This window comes from Nannobrachium achirus (genome assembly GCF_963921795.1).
Source record: "Nannobrachium achirus genome assembly, chromosome: 7".
NCBI lineage: Eukaryota > Metazoa > Chordata > Actinopteri > Myctophiformes > Myctophidae > Nannobrachium > Nannobrachium achirus.
Genome location: NC_137816.1, coordinates 16,187,197 through 16,210,125, shown reverse-complemented (window position 1 = coordinate 16,210,125; position 22,929 = coordinate 16,187,197). Strand labels below are relative to the sequence as shown.

General features: G+C 43.7%; 1 protein-coding gene across 1 annotated transcript; it reads right to left on the bottom strand.

Moving 5' to 3' along the window:
- immp1l (inner mitochondrial membrane peptidase subunit 1) lies at positions 1–22,907 on the bottom strand. Its single transcript, XM_080729930.1, has 6 exons — positions 22,777–22,907; positions 13,116–13,226; positions 10,713–10,801; positions 10,012–10,138; positions 1,972–2,082; positions 1–129 (listed from the first exon to the last, which is right to left on the bottom strand). Exons 2-6 carry the CDS (start codon positions 13,218–13,220, stop codon positions 58–60), a joined length of 504 nt encoding a protein of 167 aa, XP_080586056.1. The 5' UTR covers positions 13,221–13,226; positions 22,777–22,907; the 3' UTR covers positions 1–57.
- Between the last annotated feature and the right edge of the window lie 22 nt (positions 22,908–22,929).

Here is a 22,929-nt window from a genome sequence, read left to right as displayed (position 1 = left end):
GCTTTATTCAAAAACTATTACAAGCAAAAGAACATATTTACATAGTCAGTCTGTATGTCAGTCGGTTGTTTTAGGGATTCGTCCTGTTGGGCTTTCCTTGAGAGGGCCAAAATCATGTGGGGGCCATAGCTGGAGATGACACAAACATAGCAACATTGTGTTAGAAAAAGAAAAGAGAACGAAAACAAGTAGCATTAATGTACCTGTATGTATGCACCCAGGGGTGTCACACCAAATCCTGGGCCCTGGGTACAAGGATCCACTGTGGGCCCCCCATGAATGTTCTTCATAGGGGGAGGGGGTTAATCCATTTAGACTGGGAATGCATTATTACACATTATTCTGTGCTTTAACTATTGAAAAATAGCAGATATACAAGCTCACAGCGTGGCACCGAGAGCCCCGCTGCAAGCTTGTAGATCTGTTATTTTTCTTTGGATATTTCAAATCCTTCTAAGGTTTTTTGAAAAAGCTGTTTCTATGTCAGTGGTGCTAAAACCTTTTCATGTTAAGGACCCACAAAATGATATGTACTTGTCCACGGACCCCCATCTAAAAATATTTAGTTCCAGGGGCCCCCCAGAACAAAATTTGAGTTACAAATGTTCGCTTAAAAAAGACATATATTGAAAGATTTGCACACATTTTCACGACTTTTCAAAAATAGCAGATCTACAAGGTCCCACCATCTTGGGCCCTAGAAACTCAGTCCCCCCCCTCCCCATGACGCCCCTGTATATGCACCGTATTGTGTTTTATTTAGAGCTGGGCGATGTGAACAAAATAGCTCCACAGTATTAGCCAGGTAAACCATCCCAGCCGCGGACCTGAGCGCAGACGCTGATTGGCTCTTCCACTTTTTGGCTTCTGCAAAACACCCAACCAGAGCTTGGGGCCAGACCTCTCTGCAGAAGACTCATGATAATGACCAGGATGGTTTACCAGGCTACAGTATATCAATATTGTGACTATATACCATATATGTATATATATTTATTGCAACCGTAGGTCCCAGTTTACTATCAGAACCGTCACATCTTGACCGTATCTGTACGTATGGGTAACGCTTGTCTTTTTGGTTGCTCTGACTCTCACATCACTGTGATGTCAGGGGAACCAAATCACTTTTATTTCCATATATGGAGATCCCTGATGTCATCAACATTAAGCCCATATCTGTGAATGCCAATATATAATCACTGTGATGTCAGGGGAACCAAATCCCTTTTATTGCCATATATGGAGATCCCTGTGATGCCAGGGGAACCAAATCCCTTTGGCCAGATGGCCAAGACATGGCACTTTTCGCCCTTAGGCGTCTCACTGGTTAACATTTTCTACTTGCATTGTCAGCTTGTAGATAGCTATTATTGCTATATGTAAGTTAAACAACAATAGTAAATAAAGTGGTTAAAACGAGGAAAAGACATTTAGTCTCAAATCACAATATCGATATAATATTGATTCATTGGGCAGCCCTACTTTTATTAATGTTCTAGCAATATAATTTCCTGGATACAAGTGCTAATGTGCATTTAAATGTAGTGTTTGACATAAGATATTGAGGCAGCCATTGTCATAGTGGAGTTTCCAGTGGAGTGCTGCTGTCCAATCAGACGGACAGAAGGTTGGCTGACCTGTTTCCAGGGTCATGGTTGCTATGACATCCAGTGATATGACAACACAGCAGAATGGAAAGCTAGACAATATGGTGTCCAGGCCTTGGTCAATCAAACAGACTCACTTTGAACTTCTAACTGACTCGTGTCTTTGAATTGTGCTTCAAATGTCCATACTGGGCCGGGAGCCAGAGAATCATTTAGAATTTCAAAGGACTTCTATTAATTAACTGGGAAGTGTCACTGTACCCAATATGTGAGGTTTCACCAAAGCTGCGTGCTGGCCTAATGTTCAAATCTGTCCAGTATGAACGAACACTGAATGGGAGTGAAGCTATAGCTCCTCTGTTACCTTTATGCAAACACGCCCTCGGATGAGGGCATAGGGGACTGGGCCGTAGCTTCTGGAGTCAGAGGAATTCCTAATGTTATCCCCTTCTAGCCATACATGGCCTCTTGGAACCTAGAAACACCAATAACAGGTCAAATTGAGAGAGAGAGAGAGAGAGAGAAAAAGAGTAGACTTCCACAACGCTTGTAATGGAACACATTAACATCGTTCACAGTTTGTAACATTGTTGACATGTATGAGGAAGGCCCTACGTATAATCTATTATGCAGTGAGAATCTGCCCCCCACCCCCCTGGTCACCTCAGCCATTCCTCCCCTCCTCACCCTAACTTAACGTCAACCTCTCTGTCCCTCTTTAACCCCATTCGGTCTTAGGAGAGGGGTCATGGGTAACGGGGCAGGGTCGGGGGATTTAGAGGAACTTCAAACGGGGTCATTAGGCTGTTGGCTGAGATCGGTGCCCCTCTTACCCAGGGAGGGTTAGAGCCAGGAGAGGGGCTTGAGAGAGCCAGAGCCAGTGATAGAGGGACAGAGGGAGAGAGACAGAGAGAGAGAGAATGGGAGAGAGAGGGAGAGAGCGAGGGGGAGAGAGAATGGGAGAGAGAGGGAGAGAGAATGGGAGAGAGGCCTAAGCTTCGGCTAGCAGCAGTGTCCAAGGGTCTCCACAGCGGTCCGACCTGCCAGTGGGGCGGTCATCCGAGCGAGCTCTAATCCACAGTGACACCAATTATGATTAATCTCATCACTTTAGGAGAGTAGGCTTGTCAAGGCCCTAATTAAGTGCGCTGTCCCCCCTATATGTGCAGACAGGATCAACAACACATTATATTGTCATAATGGGCATCACAATCCGAGAGTCTATTTTTGTGTTGGCTAACTTTTTAACGGCCAAAGTCCTCTTGGAGAAAAGAGGATAAAAAAGCAGAAAGGGAGAGAATCTCATCTGCATCGAGGAGACGTCATCACCAGGCATCTTCGCCTTTGTCCGCGTCACCCCGCCCTCTGATTAGGGCGCCCGGTCCAGCCGCGGCGCGCTGCCGTTTCGTTTTCATATTGGATATAATTGAGACAGATGACGTGACATAATCACGAGGCATTGACATGTTGACCTAACACGAGGTAAACAACTCGCAGAGTAACGACGACACAAATGAATATCATTAAAGGAGTCATCTGAGAACCATATGTCAGCATGCTGGATTCCCACCATTACACCTCATTAGCATGGCAACATATGCTGGGCTCCCAAACACAGGAAATAGAAACACCACCGTTTGTCATCCGCCAAAACCAGAACACCCCTGTTTCTTAACAGCTTCAATTTCTTTGTCCCCATAAGAGGTTTGTACTGAAGACGTTTCTTTTCAAAGGTGTCCTTTCCATGAATGCTGCGATGGTGCCAGGGACGTGCTGGGCCCCTGATTCAGCCCGGGAAAAAGAGTTGGAGAGGCCCTCATTGCGCGCTATTAGAGAGATCTCTCTCTATAGCGCTGCTATTACTCAAAGATTTGCCATTTCAGATCATGACAAGTGACAAGCCAGTGGGCCAATTACATGAATTAGGCCTATATTTTGTTGTTGTCGGATGGAAACCTTGTATGTCCAAAACCGTTTGTTTTGTATTTATCATTTAAAAAATGATTTAAACTAGTGAAAACAGCCGATCTACAAGCACACAACGCCTCGCACCGCAAGGCGTTGTGTGCTTGTAGATCTGCTGTTTTCACTACTTTTGTGCAAACAGTTTAATTTTTACTTTTGTGCAAACAGTTAAATTGTTTCCTAATGGCCCGGCCTGGACCGGCCGAGAATGAACCGGCCGTTCGGGAGTTGTCCCGCTTTTCCCAATGGCCAGCACGTCCCTGGATGGTGGGTACAGCAAACTATCTTAATGCTAGGAGAGGAACCGTATAGGAAAGCATCTTGACATTAAATCCCCTTCCATTCAGGGTCTGATGGGCGTGAATCTGCTAACAGGGTCAATCAATCTGATTGACTCTCGGGTCAATCAAGAACTGACAACAACAAACTACTCTATGATTGATTTGTGGCCTGTCTCATAAATCTAATTAACCTATGGAGAAACGTTAGCCTCTGGAAGGACATGGGGAGAGGAAAGGAAAGATCAACCGGGTGAGTGTTTCAGAGAAATTGAAAATCTTACTGTTCGGAAGAACCGGGAAAACCAACCTGCTGTAAAGTGGGCAGAGACAGAACTAGAAAAAGTACCACAGGTCTCCGCCAGGTCAGGAATGTTAATGAAAAATAAAAAGAATATTAAAAATCAAACCTCGGTTCGAAGTGAAGCGGTGAATCTTAGTATAGAATTGTCTGGAGAGCCGGTATAATAGGTTTTTAAAAAATATATAAAAAGTCCTGCTTGCTGGTCTCTTAGTTGTTTGTCAACTGCATCCCTCTATAATTATTTCAGTTTCTGTTATCTTTGTGGCCTACTAAATCTTTCAACTTCTGCTAGATTTTCAATGTATTTACTCTTGTCTTGCCTTAATGCTCCTTTTTACCATTCTGTTAGCATCTGTCTATTCTTATTGTGCCTTTGCTTTTGCTCTTATGCGGCTATTTGTCATTGCTGCAATAGGTGAGACCTATTGCATGTACAAGACAGATAAAACCTGAAGGCCAAATTATCATGTGAAGCTTGACCAATCCTCAAAGTATCCATTCACCTGACCGGGAGGGACACCGCACACCTATCTATAATATCTAGAGAACCGTTCGTCCCACCGGCTTCAGATTCGGCACGCGCGTTCCCCGCCGCGGCACGGAGTGCAGTGCCGGGTCTCGACCCGACCCGACGCGCGGTTTTCCCGAACCGGCGCGAAACGTTTGGAAACTCCTTATGCGGGGTTGATTGTTGACATCAGGCTGTTCCGGAGGAAATCGGCGAAAGCTCTGACTCATTGTGACATCACTTCATAAAAGGCTCTGACATCACGTACGCCACATGAGTCAACAAAAAATCTCTGAATATCTCCATATATAGCATATATGGGCATAAAATGGACGCAGAATCACAAAGATCTCCATATACGGGCATAAAGGGACACAGACAGACGGATACAGAGATCTCCATAAATGGGCATAAAATGGACGCAAATGGCATATATGGGCATAAAATTTACGCAGAATCACAAAGATCTCCATATACGGGCATAAAGGGACACAGACAGACATATACAGAGATCTCCATATATGGGCATGAAATGGACGCAAATAGACAGATATCTCCATATATGGGCATATATGGGCATAAAATGGACCCAGAACTATATCTGCAGTGATCTCCATATATGGACATAAAATGGACACTGACAGACAGACAGATAGATAACAGATATCTCCATATATGGGCATAAATGGACACAGGCAAACAGATGGTCAAAACGGGTCCTATGACAACAGGTATAATGGGGTTTGCATTAAAGGGCGGGGCATTCATTCCCTATTTACATCGTTCCCGAGTTGGCCAGGTCGCCGACTAGACGCTCAGCTTCTAGTTTTAAAAATGATCTAAACTAGTGAAAGCAGCCGATCTACAAGCACACAACGCCTCGCACTGCCTCGCACATGGGACACACATTTTGCTTTTTGAAAAAGCATATTCATTCTGGACTGATATTTTGCACGTACGAGACAGGAAAAACCTGTTCATTCTGGCCTGGAGTGACCATATATGGACATGAGGTGACATACATTGTGTTTTTGAAAAACCCTGTTCATTCTGGACTGAGATCACCATATATGGTAATTAAACGGACATTCTGTTTTTGAAAAAGCCTGTTCATTCTGGACTAAAATGACCATATATGGGCGTGATACACACAAAGCCACTCATTGGAAGCGGTTTTCACCGCTTCAAAAATCATACAGATCTGTGTTGATCACGTGACTATTGAGATCATACTACTGAATGATTTGTGTGAAATTTGGATAACATTTTCAGGACTAATATAAAAACATATGTTTTACATAAGGCATCCGCCTCCTGGTATAAAAGGCAGTTGTAAAAAATGCATGGCAAACATTTTTCCTTGGCTGCTAGAGAGTGCCATACAATGTTTTAACAGATCACTGCAGTTATAGTTAAAAACACTAATCACCCTATATCGTGCCACCATGAGGCCATGTGTGTGTAAGATTTCATGGAAATCTCACGCTGTGTTCATGATTCGAGTCATTTTGTTCAAAACAGAGCCTAGCTGCAAACTTTGGAAGCCAATCTTAGCCAATCAGGATGGAATATGAAAAATCTGAAAGACTGATTAAGTACTACTATCCATGACTTTCAAGGATGTGGGTTCACAAGTTAGTCATTGCCAATTCCCCGGTGCTGTGGTCCCTTTGCCAACCCCCCTCATTGTTGGCCTACACTCTCTTACATATGGTGTTGCCAGCCGAGGTTCTTGCTATCTCCTATCCTATCGAAACAGCCCAGGCCAAGTTCATCACTGCTGGGAAGTGAACCTGTGTCTCTGCTGTACCTCTAGCCATTGTGTCCCAAAGTGGGGACCCCCATTCATCCTTGAGTGAGTTCCAGGGGTCCCCAGAAAAAGTGAGGAACAATTTAAACACTTCTACAATCTACAAGCTCAGAACACGTGCTTTCAGCTTGTAGATTAGCTATTTTTGGACAATGATGAGAAATCTTCTCTTTTAGGGGCCCCTGGCACAAAATCTTTTCAGGTGGGGTCTGTGGCCAAATTACATATAAATCGGGGGGTCCTTGACATGAAAAACTTTTGAGATTCACTGCTCTATGCCATGCAGATACCCTTTAAAGGACGTAGTTAACCGCCACTGAAAACACCTGCAAATCATTCCCTCGGGTTACAAACACTCAAGAAAGCACTTGATTTAGCCGGCAATATCACTTGATAGTTGCTGATGATAAGCTGCGTGGTGATGGACAGGGCGACGGAGGAGATACTCCAATCATTCTGTCATTTCACGACGACGCACGCGGCATGGGCATGCCCTCTTCCCGACTGCCTCCTGAGTCACCGCAAACAGAATGAGCTCAGCCAGGCGAGCTGTAATCAACCGACATTGTTTCCAACCACACAGGGTTCCAGGGAACCAGGCAGGCCCGGCTCCCGCTCGCAGGATTTAAGATGTGGAGCTGTTTTGATCGGCCCTGCCGGCGGCTCATCGCGTGATGGATGGCTGTGATGGAAGCCATTCTGTGGTTTGTGGGTTGGGCTGGCATGAGGCTTTGTGTACCTGTCAAGAGACGTGTCGAGGAGGACTGAAACCGGAGCTCACCTCACCGTGGAGGTGTGCTGTTTAACAGACGCGGCATTACAGCTCTCGTTATGTTAACATGACTGAGGCGGTGGAGCTGCTATACATTCACCTGTAGCACATACAACTGTACAGGATTCTTCTTTCACTGTCTCTATATCTACCCACCACGTGGTACTACTGTATGTGTGTGGGCACATCCGCTCAATGGCTCTCGTTAGCTGTCTATAAGGCTGTGATATCGGGGGATCAAATGTCTCTGTTTTGACACAATATCTCAGAGAGAGAAATGATTCCTAAAAAGGTGACAGGCCAATTAGTCTGTGTTGATTCTCTGAGGGCATAGAGGACCTGCCTGTCTGTCAGGACAGAAGAGGAGGTGATGACAGGGTCTAACACCAGCCCCCAGAATTCATCTGCAGCCCATCACAGGTCTACCCACAATGCCTCACACTATCCTAGCGCACGCATACAAACACATACGCATACGCACACTCACACAAAAACAGCCCGGCTCCCTCGGGGAGGCCAAACATTTATGTGTGCAGCTGGTATTTTCTCAGTTATCTCATATGCTGTCAAACAGCGCCTCCATTTTCATTAGCAAGCACACTAACCCTGGTGACACACATTTCAATCTTGAAGCTAAAAAGAGCACAGATAAGGCTGTAATGCAAATGGCAAATGTTACAAATATCTCAGGTATTTAGCTGCACTTGAGCTGCACACTTGCAACATTCAGCCTGCCTTTCTTGCAGTCACTTTTAAAAAAAATATTCTTTCAGCTACAGTGGCATCACACGTTAAGTATAAATCATCTACCATCTAGTTGTTGAAGCAAAATGGTTCGTAGAAACAAAGCAAACAGGTACTTCTTTCTTTGATATTTTGTGGTTATCTTGATTTATATTCTTTCTTTCTTTTTTTTGTCAGCCGGGGGCTCCAGCCAAGTGCACTAGCGCTTAAGCAAAGATTTACACTTTGTGGACTTAAAGAATGTACATAAAGTCTAGTCTGCCAATGTCTCTACTAATAATCCTCAAGAAAGGCTATCAGCTCAGTAAGGGAACCTTTATGTTTACCTGATAGACTCCTGGTAGTAAATTAATTCCTTCACTTAACCTATTAAAACCAGGAAACCACCTGTGCCATTTTAGTGTTGGCTATTCAAAAATAGCAGATATACAAGCTCACAGCGTGTCACTTTGTGCCGCGCTGCCAGCTTGTACACCTGCTATTTCTTTCGGGGGTCCGTCTTCATTTAATCATAAGATAGCAGTTGCCATTCCCTGCATTACAATAACCATAGTGTTGTGCTTGGACAGAGAAAACATCTACATTTAACATTGTATACGTTCTGTCTCATAATTCCAATTCACCCTTTGTTAGCCTTCTGGTTGGTCCATGACTGACCAACCAAATTAGAATTGAACACACAGAATAACAATACGAAGCAACTGAATTAAAATGGTAGTGGATGGAGTGTCCCACCGAGTGACAGCAAGACACAGCAACCAATGGGTGTGAAGAGGGGTGAGACAACGGGTGGGACTTGACAAAGGGTGAATTGTGATAGCTGTGATGTTTGACCATATACAGTACAAAGTATTGGCGGAAATGGCCACTCCCTGAAACCTGTAAGTGTATTCACATTCACTCCAGTGGAATATGGAACAAACCTACAACTACGATGTTACTATTACCAGGTTAACACTCCATATACGGAGGTGAAGCCCAAAGCACAGGAAACATATTTGCTTGCTATTTCGTTTGATGAGTGACACTTAAAGGCTTCGCCTCGTGCATCTTGTGTATTGCTGAACCTATTCGGTACCGTACCCATAAAGTCTGAACAATACACACGATATGCTAAATAAACACAACTGTTGTTGGTGCACATATTACACACATACAAACACACACACACAGAGACAAAAAAGAAACAGACACGCGCACAGCCGCACACACGCACGCACGCACGCACACACACACACACACACACACACACACACACACACACACACACACACACACACACACACACACACACACACACACACACACACACACACACACACACACACACACACACACACACAGTACCTCTGCCCACCCATCAGTCTGTCCATTCGTCTGGCACTAACTCTAACAGGCTTCAGAGAGATTGCAGGCCCGAGCTATGGCCGTCTGGGACGGTAGTAATAGAAAAGCAATGACGGTGGTTTCACCGGCAGAACCCATGCTCAGCTTTATCACTGTTCTGAGGAAATATAGTTGTTGTCAAAAGCTGATATTTTGACCAGTGACACAAAATGGATGAGTGTGGTCCAACATGTAACAGCTATATGCTTATCTATAGGGTATTCCGGTACACACAGGAAGAAGACGAGAGGACAAACACAGGAGAGGGTTTGCATTATGCATGGAGACACCGTCTGTCATTTTAGTCAAGTCTGAAACTTAACTATCAAGTGCTTTGTAGCAGACTAAATTTTTCATTCCATCTCTGCTTTGCTGTATCCTTTTAACTTCATATGGAGGCTATGAGTTGCCGTTGAGACTAAATTGTAAAACTGCATACAAACAAACCTTGGTAACTTGGTAAGGGGTAAATAAAGGGATATACCTGCATGTGAAATGCGTTGAGACTAAATTGTAAAACTGCATACAAACCTTGGTAACTTGGTAAGGGGTAAATAAAGGGATATACCCGCATGTGAAATGCAGCTGAAAAGTGGGAAATGGTGTTGAATGTGGGCTTGCATGAGAGAAAACTCACATATGTGTGCGTCTTGAATATATCCGAGGGGCCACTTGTGCAGACTTTGTCGCCTTCCAGTCCAATGACTCTTTTACAAATGTTCATACGAGGATCATATGGGCTCTTTGCGATTACTATATCACCCCTATGAAGAGAATACAATAAAATAAAACAGAACTAAGTATTAGCTGTTCACAATTTAGTCTGCATTAACTCACAAGGTGAATCGTACATTTGAACAACATAACATTAACTCATTGATTGCAAAGGCCAGAGTTTCCCGAGTTATTACAGTAGTCCCGAGTTGGCAGCCATTTTGAAAAAAAAAAGAAAAATGTATAAAAATGTTTCCAAAAATGCCTAAAATGCATGATCGCAATCGCGAAATTGCATGTTTAGCCCCATAACAAACACATCTTTCAAAATGGCAAAATGTTTGTTTTGTCTGACTGTGAAGGCTTCTATCTCATGAATGCCTGAACGGATTTCCAAGCAGATTTTTTTGTTTGAAAGCTGTTAAAAAGTACTACACATATGGTGCATGATCTAGGCATGTGCGTGCACGATCCATGCACTAAAAATTGATCCGTGCACTAGAAATTTAGGAACGTGGCATCCTGGTACTTGGTGGCCATCTTGAAAAGGGCAATCAATGAGTTAATATATATTCAGACAAGGTTGCCATGTGTTCTCTTTATACACTGAAGATTGAAACCTACTTTTCAATTCTGAAAAGATGGCGACTCAACCTTTCTGAGAAGACCACGTCGTGGCTTATGATGGTGGGCTCCATGGATGGACCAGAGCACTGTGAAAACAGAGACAGATATAAGGAAGCACAGACTGGCTGATATGGATGCCCAGGGTTCTATTTGGATTGGGGGGAATTTGGATTTTGCTTTTGACAAAATGAACATGCGTTTACTTTTTTATATTTCATAATGTCACAATTTTATTAACCATATTAAAAATATCAAGCATATTTTGGGCACATTTGTCAAAATGTAAGACGATTACAAAATAGCAAAAGATGTCCTTCGCACAGCTGCAGCAGCGTTTTGGTTTATTGAGACCTGAACTTTTTAGGTATTTCCAAATCAGAGCTTTTATTACTAAAGACACCTCACTGTTAACCAATTGTTCGGCTTCACAGGTGGAAAGGACTCTTTCTCTCCGATTGGCTAGAAACCTTATCTCTATTTTCTACCAAGTTCTGAATTCAAATTCCTCCACAAACTCCCATGCTGTCAAACAGTTATGGGAGAAGGATTTCAACATCTCTATCGATAATGCTGATTGGAATGAAATGTGGACGTATGCAAAGGAGATTTCTGTCTGCAATCGGACTAAATCCATACAGTACCGCATATTACATCGTATACATATAACTTCTGTCCTTAAAAACAAAATGGATCCTAGTGTGTCCCCACTTTGCCTCAAATGCAAAACAGAAATTGGTAATTACGTTCATTGTCTCTGGTCATCTGTAAAGCTCCAGAACTACTGGTCTGATGTCGTAACAGAACTGTCAACCATTTTCGGTGTCCCCATAGAACCAAACCCCTTGTGTCTTATACTTGGTCTCCCAGATGGTCATATTGTCAATGCCAATCATAAGAGGCTATTCAATGTGTTAACGTTCGCTGCCAGGAAGAATATTCTCCTATTTTGGATCAAGGATGTTGCTCCTTCCAAAACATCATGGCACAATATTATAATGGAATGTATTCCTTGTGAATACATAACATGTATGTTACACTCCAAGATAGACGCCTTTTATAAAATCTGGGACCCCTACTTAAGATTCATCGGGCCCACACTGTCTGCTGCTGTGCTTAAAGGGTTCCCCTGTCGGCCTTGACTTCTAGCTGTCGCTGTTTCACTTGTCTTGAAGTTTCTTGACTGGTGCTGAAATGTGCTCAGTGAATCTAGTTCCGATCTGGGTCGGGTGCCTGCCTTCTCCATTCTGAGGGGGTCGTGGGGGGGCTGGGGATTGGTTGCTTCGCTCATCATGTATTGATCTTATTGTCTGAGCTTGTTATGTTTATTCTTTTGTTTTTGTTGTTCCAGTTTGTTTGTCTCTTTTTCCTTTTCTTGTATAGTGTTGTGTGTTGTTGTCCAAATAATTTATGTTTGAAAATTTAATAAACATATTATTCAAAAAAAAAAAAAATAGCAAAAGATTTTAACTTATAAATCTGTCACTTGGCGATGAATAAGTATATAAAGGGCTTAAAGGAGAATTCCGGACCAGCCCTTTCATTACCTTAACTCATTTCCTGCCATTTTGAATGCCATTTTTTCAGGTTATCCCGCCAGAAGTCTCCATAGACGTCCATGTAATTTATAGTGCACGGATCATGCACGCCCATGCACATATGATGCACCATGTGTGTTGTGTGTGCAGGATGTTCACAGCTTTCAAACAAAAGAATCCGATTGGAAATCCGTTCAGGCATTCATGAGATAACAGCCATTATGTTTTACATGTTATGTAAACAAAGATGGCTGCCCTGTTTGAAAGATGGGGTTGTATGGGGGTGAAACATGCAAAATCGCGATTTTTACTAGATTTAATAGGGTCCAAAAATATTTTATTTTTAATTTTTTAGGTCAAACTCGTCAAACTCGTCATAAGCAGAATGGACCCATAAATATAACTCGTCAAACTAGTCATAAGCAGTAGATGAGTTAATCTGATGTTATATATCCCAGAAGGAGTGGTACAGTTTATTTATTTATATTTTTTACCTTGAGTTCACAGCAGCTCCGACCGCGAGTGGTGGGGCATTACGCTAAATAGCTCATTTGTATCTGTCTAGAAATATTTTTATATATTTTTATTTGTCTCTCATAACGTTAGAGACTTCTCCAGAGAGTTTTGTCCATAATGGGCTACCGTAAAAAGGCGAGCGGCAGCTAGACCCAACCTCCCTGCTCAGAGCTACTGAGCAATAGAGATGTTTTTTTTTTCTTTTCGCCTCTACCACTGGTGAATGAATGGAATAACATCAGATTACGGTAAGAAAAGCACTAGTCCGGAAGTCTCCTTTAAGTGCTTAACTGAACTAACTGAACCCTTTAAATGCCCATTGATGAAGCTGTTTCAAATAAATACTCACCACCACAAACTCTCCAATATATTCAAAGGCACAATGGCCGATGCAGCCATACTGGATTGTGAAGCCCGCAAAGCCCAGAGTCTTCCATAGCATGTTGCGAAACATCTCCACCTACAGACACAAAATGCAAGTATTACACGTAGGACTGCAAAAACATAAATAGCTCTTCCATGTGCCGAAGGGCTTTAAGTCCTTTTGCAGGACTTCTAAAAAAACTAAAGGGGGGGGGGGGGGGGGGGTCATTTGTGAAGTTGAGGACACGGTTGTCAGAGACGGCCAATTACTCTGCCGGGGCAGCCGGACGCGACGGTGGCACTTTCCATGGTGTTTCATTCTCAGGGGCTCAGCAGCTAGTTCACACCAGAGTACCTCCCTGACCTTTGATCCCGCACGAGATGGCCCAATCAACACCTGGCTCACAGGTGACGGACAAAACATGGAAGCTGTGACACTTCCAGCCAAGCAGCTCCATGCTGTCTGCAGCTGATCTCTAACATGGTGCTGCCGTCCTCGCAAACCGGAATCATCGGGGTGGTTATCAACTTCTGTCAGTGCCATGGAAACACAATGAGGGGGCTTTATTGACCATGTACACACAGCGGTCTATTCTCACACACACACACGCACACACACACACACACACACACACACACACACACACACACACGTGCGCGTGAACAACAGAACGATAGTGTGTCTTCTGAGCAAACAACCCTGCAACACTCTGCCTATTGACTTTTACTCAAGCTGCAACCTGCCGGATGGAAGGAAGAAAGCAGAGTCAATCTTTACATACTGTCATGCACATCATATGCACAAACGCACAACCACGACACATGCACAGAATGCCAAGGAGGCCGGAACGGATCGTCAGGTCTACGTTCAGAGGGTCCTGTGTACAGTAATGAAACGGAGAGGATTAAATGTGTGCATGTCAGGAGAAGTTCATATCACACCCAGGTACAGAGTTGCTGCAGACTTCCAGGCTTTTGGCTTAGGCCTGTGTCCTGCCGGCCGGTCCACCACAGGGTAATGAAATCTTCTCTTTCTCTCTCTCCCACCCCCCATTCCTTCTGTCTCTTTCTCTCTCTCTCCATGCCCACCATCCCTCCCATGGTATTATTAACCAAAGCAAGCGGAGCGGAAACCAAAGCCCCAAATCCTCAGAGCTCTGGGAATGACTTCCCAAAGATGGACACGGATTAGAGCCCCAACTTCTCCCTCTCCACCCCCACCTCCTCCATCCTCCTCCCACCGTCTCCCATTCCGTTCCCCTGGTCCCCAACAGACTGGGTGTCAGGTGGCTCTCCCTGCCCTGCCAAAGGTGTTACCCCTAATCCCATTACCCCACCCCACAACACACATACAGGCATGCACATATGTATCCCCCCATTCCCCCTTCACTCCATCCATATTCCATCGTCCATGCACTATATCAAACTATTCCGTTGCTAACACCATTCATAACTTTAGGCGGCTCCGCCCATACGTTGATCCAAAAAACACCAACTTCGTCCTTTCACATTCTGAATGTTCAGTTTCCATTATCACTTTGAAAGACAATGTTCAAGCAGGGAGAAGGGAACATAGTATAAATACGCACACTCATCCCAGATAAGAGCCCCAGTGCAGCTGCAGCCTTAATCTCTCCATCCTCAATGCTCTCCTCTATGGAACTACAGACTCCATCTTCCTCCAGCTGGTCCAATAACACTTCTGGCCCTGTAATACCTCTGTTGGGAAGGTTAATGTGAAGCTCAGGTCTGAGGAGCTATAACTCTATTTCTCATCTCCCTCCTCCAGTACCTCGGGATCCCACACTACCGTGGTGCGCCATCCTTGCTTGCGGCGCGCTATCAAGCATGATCATCTCGCACACCTTCTTCCTTCCCCTGGCGGGTCAAAGGATCAGGAGTCTTTCCCCTGTCCCCATGGCTCTTATTCCCAAGGCACAGTGTCCAGCCTCCCACACAGCTGCCTTCATATCTCTGTTTCAGGCCCCCCATTCCTGGGTGCATTCATCATAGGTAGGGATTAAGGGACTTTGCATAACAAGATCACACGGCCAGTGAGTGATATCAAGAGAGAGTCCATATGCAGCCGCCTGGTTTTCCGTGGCACCCTCTGTCATTGATAGTGTTGTGTGCACGCGCTTATGCGGTGTCTGCGGTCTAGTGTGGCATGCGCGGATTGCGCGCGTGCAGCAACAATTGCTGCGTGTATGTGTGTGTGTGTGTGTGTGCGTAAGGCTGTGGTGGCTCAGTTAGGATTCAGTATGGAGGTGGACGTCCACACACACCTCTGATTGGATCTCTATTACCTCCTACGTCCCCTGTGTGCAGAGCATCAAACAATCCCCACTATCATCTACCCTAATACCCAGTGTGTGTGTGTGTGTGTGTGTGTGTGTGTGTGTGTGTGTGTGTGTGTGTGTGTGTGTGTGTGTGTGTGTGTGTGTGTGTTGGGTAACGCTACCATTAATTGAATGTCGTATTACAGCTGTAAATTAACACAAAGTCTCAGTTAATCCAGGATTACACGGTAAACATGTTCATGGGAAAACAAAGGCGGTCAGTGCAGCTCGTCTCTGCAGAACCATCTGTGTCCACTGGCTTCCTGCAGCCACAGTGCCATGCGGCAGAGGGGAGGACAGGGGGGGATCCCAAATGAACGGCTGCCAATGGAACCACCCTATTGTGTGTTTAACACTGTGATCCTCTTACTAAGGGAGCCTCATTCACTCGCACAACACTTGGCAATCACACAAGTGAGCTGAATCAATAGTCGCAATTTATGAATTGTTGACGTAAATACAGCAATACAGCATACCGTACATACATATCTATCTATCTGCGCGCGCGCGCACACACACACACACACACACACACACACACACACACACACACACACACACACACACACACACACACACACACACACACACACACACACGTTTGTAAAATACACTGTGTGTGGCACCCTCTGTCATTGATAGTGTTGTGTGCACGCGCACAACGAGAAGGGACTCCTGCACATCCAAACAAAGGCCCATAGAAGGTGCAAGTCTTAATCAGCAGGCATATAAACTATAAAAAAGATAAACCTTCCATAAGAAAGGAAGGTGCTATACGTACATGTATAGCACCTGATGGAGCTACGGTGAAACTTGCCGTGCTAATAAAGAATTATGCAGTAAGCAGTTGTCCATCATAGTTCCCTGAAGTGTTGCAGTCTCTCTCTCTCTCTCTCTCTCTCTCGCTATATATATATATATATATACAGTATATATATATATACACACGATTAGTTAAAACTTTTGCCTCAATTACGATTAATGAACAATTATTTAAAAAACTGAGCTCACAAGAACTTGTAGTGAGCTTGTAGATCACCTATTGTCACTATTTTTGCACGCCACCATTCTACAACAAAGTAGTACTGTATAATACAGGGCTTAAGCCTTACAGTAAGTGGTTAGTCTGACTAATCTATTTATTTAAAACATCATTCGATTCATTGATATAAAGGGAATGTTAAAGAATTATCAACCAAAAAAGTGCCTCTCAATTATTCGATTAACCTACATTATTCGATTAACCTACATTAGCAAGATTAAGTCAGTAAGAGATTCTGACTTTCTATATAATTACCCACATATACAGAATATATATATATATATAGTTTGTTGTAGAAATGTGAATAGTAATGTGAATGCTTGCTAATCAGGTATCATTGAGGCAGCAGTAACTTAAAGGTAATTGAGATACCGTCCATGTACCCAATGACAGCTCAAACCAACTAAAGACACAGTATGTAAGCAATGAATGAGGAGAGATCCACATAGGAATCACTGCTCCTGCTCTCTGGAGGTTTGACTCTGCCATTCGTCGGGGAGCGCTAATTGATAAACATGCCCAGTCTATTAGAACCACAAAGGGAATCTCAATTCAAACAGCTCACAAGGGCCTTCGCTGTAGTCTCCTTACACCCCTAAATTAGGAAAACATGGGCTGAGAGAGAGCAGGGCCACAGGGGGGCTAAGAGGCTTACAGGCCCCTTGTCAGATATGCTCCTTCTCCCTGAGGATCCCAGATGGAAGGGAGTCTGGAGGAGGCACAATCCCACCTCTGATGTCTTCCCCTGGACAGCAGAAGGCAGTGGAGGGTGGGACATCAGTCCTGTTGTGCAGGCCTTGATTTGATCCTAACGTGAGCTATAAAAGGAGGGGGTGTCGCACCAAATTCTGGGCCCTGGGTACAAGGATTCACTGTGGGCCCCCCATGAATGTTCTTCATTGGGGGAACTGGGAACGCATTATTACGCATTATTGTGTGCTTTAACTATTGAAAAAATAGCAGATATACAAGCTCACAGTGCGGCACCGAGTGCCACGCTGCAAGCTTATAGATCTTCTCTTTTTGAAAAATCGTGAAAAGTCTTTGAATATTTAAAAAAGTTTTTTTGAAAAAACGATGTTTCTATGTCAGTGCTGCTCAAACCTTTTCATGTGAAGGACCCCCAAAATGATATGTATTTGCCCACGAACCCCTATCTCAAAATATTTAGTTCCAGGGCCCCCCCAGAAATTTGAGTTACAAATGTTCGCATACTAAAAAGATTTGCACACATTTTCATGACTTATATATAGCAGATCTACAAGCTTGCAGCGCGGCTGTGAGCTTGTATATCTGCTATTTTTCAATAGCTAAAGTATAAAATAATGAAGGCCCCTCCACCTTGGGCCCTAGTAACTCAGTCCCACTCCCCCCCCCCCCCCCCCTTGTGACGCCCCTGCGTATGGCAACTCGGGGTGTCCCTTTGCAACTATCTGTTCAATGAATCAAATATAATCCTGCTGATTTAGATACAGACACCTGGCTAGATGAAGAGTGACAGATGTAAAAGTCCCATTCACAGACTGCAACATCTAAACCCCCATCTCTTCTAGGCTTACTCTCTAGCAGAGGCTTAATTGAAGCGACTGATCTCCACATTGCTCTTTTCATTGTTGCTAACGGCAACACAGCCGTGAAACAGCTGAGCAGAGTTACTATTTGAGGAGCTGGGGTTTAAACCTGCAATCAATGGGTCAGCCAGACCAAATAATAGCCAAGTGATATGAATACAACTGCTATGAACTGAAAAGGAAGTGTGGGCTGACTGCGTCCCCAGACAATTACATAGAATGGAAAATCAGCAACTAAGCTTTATTGTATTGACCGTAGGTGCATGATGTGTGGTGCTGGCACGGTGTCGAGAGAGTTGACAGATCTTATCTGGCCTAGTCAGACAATAACAAAGCCTAATATAGATCAACACAAGCTAACTACCTCAGCTTAAATGCAAGTCTAACATTTAGGAAGAATAGGGTCCCGTCCTACTTGTCATTTATACTTAACATGCATTTTATTTATAGTATATGAGACATATCTGATAGTCTAAGCTAAACAAAGGTCTGAGCAGCTGCTGGGAATTCAAAGGAAGCCAAAATATAGCTAGTCATCTGAATGTTTGCTAAATGGAAATAGCCAGATCCTTAGTCAGAATTAGCAATGCCCTGAACAAAAACCAATCCTAACCTTATTGTGCTTTCACCCTTAGAATATTATGTTTCCTTTCAGTGTTAACAAAACAAACGCGGTGCATGTTGATGAAAATCTTGCATCCCCCGGACACAAGACGTCTACTGCTTCTACAAGGTCCACAGTTCTGGCTGCGTTAGACTAGAGAAACCAAAACAATCTGAACAGGAAAACCCTGACATGTTTTGACTGGTGGCATTATATAGCACAATCAGATATGTGGATCGATATAACTGACATAACAGAAAAAATATACAGGGACAGATGACACATTGAGAAAAAGATAAAAATGTGTTATTTCTTTGCTATTACGATACTGTGTTTACACTAACACTGAATGGAGCCACACAGCCCGGGGAGTTAAATTGGACTTTTCAGACATAGTGGAAATTAGTACTGTACAACAGAAGGGGTAGAATTCTCGTCCAATGTACTCCAGTAGCCCACCCGCTCGGTGCTCAAGCAGGCTAACCCCCATTCTGAGATGCAGGCCAGTCAGAGCTTCTTATTTGTCTCTTAGGCTTTCCACAATGCCCACTGTTGTCAGTCGCGATATATTCCCTGGGTCTCCTGTCAGTACATGTAAAACTCAAAAGCGCTGTCAAAACAACAGGACTGCCTCTGCTGAGAGCGTTTGTAAAGTGAGCAGTTGGGCTATTGCTTCCTCTGGAGCATTACTACTGTACCCTGTGTGCTGCCTCAGCCCCCGGTCTGGCTCACATGAGGATACTCTGAGCGATCAGATATTAATCAGGATTAATCTTAGTATTTGAACGGTCACAGCTTGTCCGTATGTATGTATCTCTGTCTATAACGCCTGACACTGTGGTTCTTTCTTTGCCGCTCTGACATCATGCTCTGGCTTCACTGTGATGTCACACTAACAGAATCCCTTTTGTGCCCATATATGGAGTTCCCTGATGTCATCAATATTAAGCCCATATCTAACAGGACTTCATATGGGAATGCCATATATGGAGGCCACATCGGCCACATACCACACTAACGGCTGGTTCTACAGACAGGGATCTCCATGTATGGGCATAAAATGGTATGATGTCAGATGTCATAGACATCATAGGACTTTCACATAACGAATAACTGAGTAAGCATGTTTGGGCTCTCACAGCATATCTCCATATACAGTATCCATAACTATGAACAAACCCGATACGCCCATATATAGGCATGTCCCTATGACTCAGAAATAACCCTAAATAAACCTGATACGCCCATATACTGTATAGGCATGTTACTATGACTCAGACATAACCATAAATAAAACCAATATAACCATATATAGGCATATCACTATGGCTCAGACATAACCATAAACAAAGATAACAAACCCAATATGCCCATACAGTATATATAGGCATATAAGGAAGTCCGGTTGTCCCGAGCAACAGATCAGACGTCAAACTCGGCGTGCATATTGGCAAGGATTCGAGGGAGTGGGGTGCCCACTGCAGTGTTGTTCTGATGCGGTTGTCCAATGTCCTGCACCGTCAATCCAACTGATATGTCCATATATGGTCATACAGGTATATGGATGGATAATTAAAACCACTACAGATGGTCCCATGGAAATATTCTGGGACTTGCTGGAGATTTGGTTGGGTTTTTATCAGACATAGACACAATAGCAGTCAAACACAATGCTCAAACAAGTGTTTATCTATGTAAGCACGGTTTTATGAATGAAATTGAACCTGTAGCCATGGTTACAGATACTGAAATGAAATAAAACAGCATGTGTGCCAGTCAAGGGGTGCTGCATGGTGTTCACTGTGCACTTCACCTATCCATAAGCTAGTACTGTAGCTGTCTGGTGGGTTTCTGTGTTGGGTTTTCCCCTTATTCAGTTTTCTTCTCACTCTTTTTGGAAGTGATCCGCAGAGATTTAATATGTCATCAATCACATTTCATGTACAACTATCATGTGAATAGGAATCTAGTGCTGTCGACTGGAGAATATTCTACAATGATAACAAAGAAATCTTCTATTGATACAGTACCTCACTGTGGGTGCGATTTCAATTAACCAGACAATGGGCTCATGATTGATTACCACATCATAGTATAAAATAAAGAGCTTTACTGGGGAGCATTTTTTTCTCTTATATTGTTATATTAAGGGTGTATGATGTTGGTAGACCCAAAACACCCGTCGACCTCAGGCTACATCACTGATGATACGTCCCAGTTGCATCCTCGTGATGTGTTTTTCATTATTAGTTCTATTTATAGTGACTCATAGGAATAGACTATGTGACAACCAGGAATAGTTTGGTGACCACCGGAGAGTCGGTTGACGGCCGGAATGTAGACGGCACCCGGGAGCAGTATGGGTTAGCGCCCCAGCCTGTGTCTGCCTTCAGGAGGGCCATTCAAGCCGCAAGCGGAGACTGCAGCACCACCTTGCCCAAGTGGAGCTTGCAGTACTACCGCAGGCCAACCCTTGCGGCCCAACCAACTGCAGCAGCTGAATATCAGGAGTCTGATGCAACGCACAGGTCCTTCGCCTGGTGAGACGTAGGAGGAGCCCGGCCAGGAGACAACCCATAGAGCCTAGTCCTTCCACGCGCAAGAGAGGTTTATCCCCCAGTCCTGTCCGACTAGTTCCGGTGCAGCGGATTGAGTGACCCTATCTTCCACTAATAGAACTGATCGTGTATAGCTGCTGGGACGGAAGTCAGGACTTGATCATCCCGGCTGGGTCACCTGGGCGAGGGTGCATGATGTTGGTAGACCCGAAACACCCGTCAACCTCAGGCAACATCACCGATGATACGTCCCAGTTGCATCCTCATGATGTTTTTTTCATTAGCTATACAAAGTCGCATCCTTGTATGTAAACCCACCCAGCCACCCACATTTTAGACTTAGCCAGACTGATAACATGGATTCACACACACGTTCCTCCACAGTATGATACTGTGGAGGAACGTGTTAGTGAATCCATGTTATCGGTCTGGCTTATGCCAGGCTACCCAAATTTAGCCTCTATATTCTTTGGATGTCACTCTATTAAGAGGTGCAAATCTTGATGGGAAGCCTTAGTATTAATAAATGCATCATTGCTATAATTACACAAATGTATTAATTAATTAAAAGCAGAGGATGAACTATAATCTGCACTAAGATGACATATTATTGTAATTAATGCAATTGATGACCTAGTTACATAACACTGTACATGACCTAAAGATGTAGGCCTACACGTTTTTTTTTCTTTTTTCTTATTTTGTTCTTTTTTTTATGTACTAGTTTTGCATTCATTTCAACAGAATCCATTTCTCTGTAGTGTACATACCTGGATGAACACAGTAGAGTAAAATATAAAAGAGTCGATTAGTATTAAAGCAAAGAGAATAGAAGAAAACTAAAGGACTTGTGTGTGGAATAAATAGAAAAGGCCAACACACTGACACAATTCTTTCTCATATTTACTCAATGTTTTATACCCAGCTCCAGCTGAAGACACTTTGTAGTTATCATCCCAGTTATTTTGAGTAAATATAATAAGATAGTACAGTACTGCGTGAGAGAGGACATTGGACACGTTCTATTATATTCCTCTATCTTCTGACCTGGTTTGCATACAACCTAAGCTACTGTCATTTCAGGTTGTGCCTCAAGTTGTGAAATGTTATGCAGTGAATTAGAACACTGCTTCTCAACATGATGGGGCCAGTCCTTGTTGGGGTTCCAGAATTATGTATAGTTAGTGACCAAATGGACCCGTTACAGGTCTGTAAATATGAGAGACTCAGAGAGAGTACAAAATGGTCTCAGAGTTAGTAACAGTAATCAAACATTTCATTGTGACAAACCAAACGAGTATAGCGTGCATAGAGTGGCATACATTCAGGGTCTTTGAAATTAAAAAGGTTTACATTCACTGCATTAGAAAAGGTCATCAGAGTCAGACGATGTTTATTCTCGATGTGGGATTCCTGGTTGTTAACAGCCCATTATTGTGTATGTGCTATACGTATACGGATCACATGGACTAAAGCAGGACTATTTCCAGCTTACTCGTGCATATCTAATGTATTAAACATGTTATTACTCACCGGTTCACCCACAGGCTTCACCTCGCGTCGCCAGGCTTTCCGCAGCACCAGGGCAGAATGACAGCTCCGTGCAGCGTCCCAACGTTCTCTGTGCTCATTGGTCGAGTCCGTGTAATCCGCCCTCTGATTGGCCGCCACGTTCCAAAACATCAA

Excerpts from the sequence above, each read along its gene's own strand:
- immp1l (XM_080729930.1), bottom strand. The coding sequence starts at position 13,220 with ATGTTTCGCAACATGCTATGGAAGACTCTGGGCTTTGCGGGCTTCACA. Across the intron at positions 10,802-13,115 it reads ATATTGGAGAGTTTGTGGTG|TGCTCTGGTCCATCCATGGA; the intron begins GTGAGTATTTAT and ends CTGTTTTCACAG. Across the intron at positions 10,139-10,712 it reads CATCTTTTCAGAATTGAAAA|GGGTGATATAGTAATCGCAA; the intron begins GTAGGTTTCAAT and ends TTCTCTTCATAG.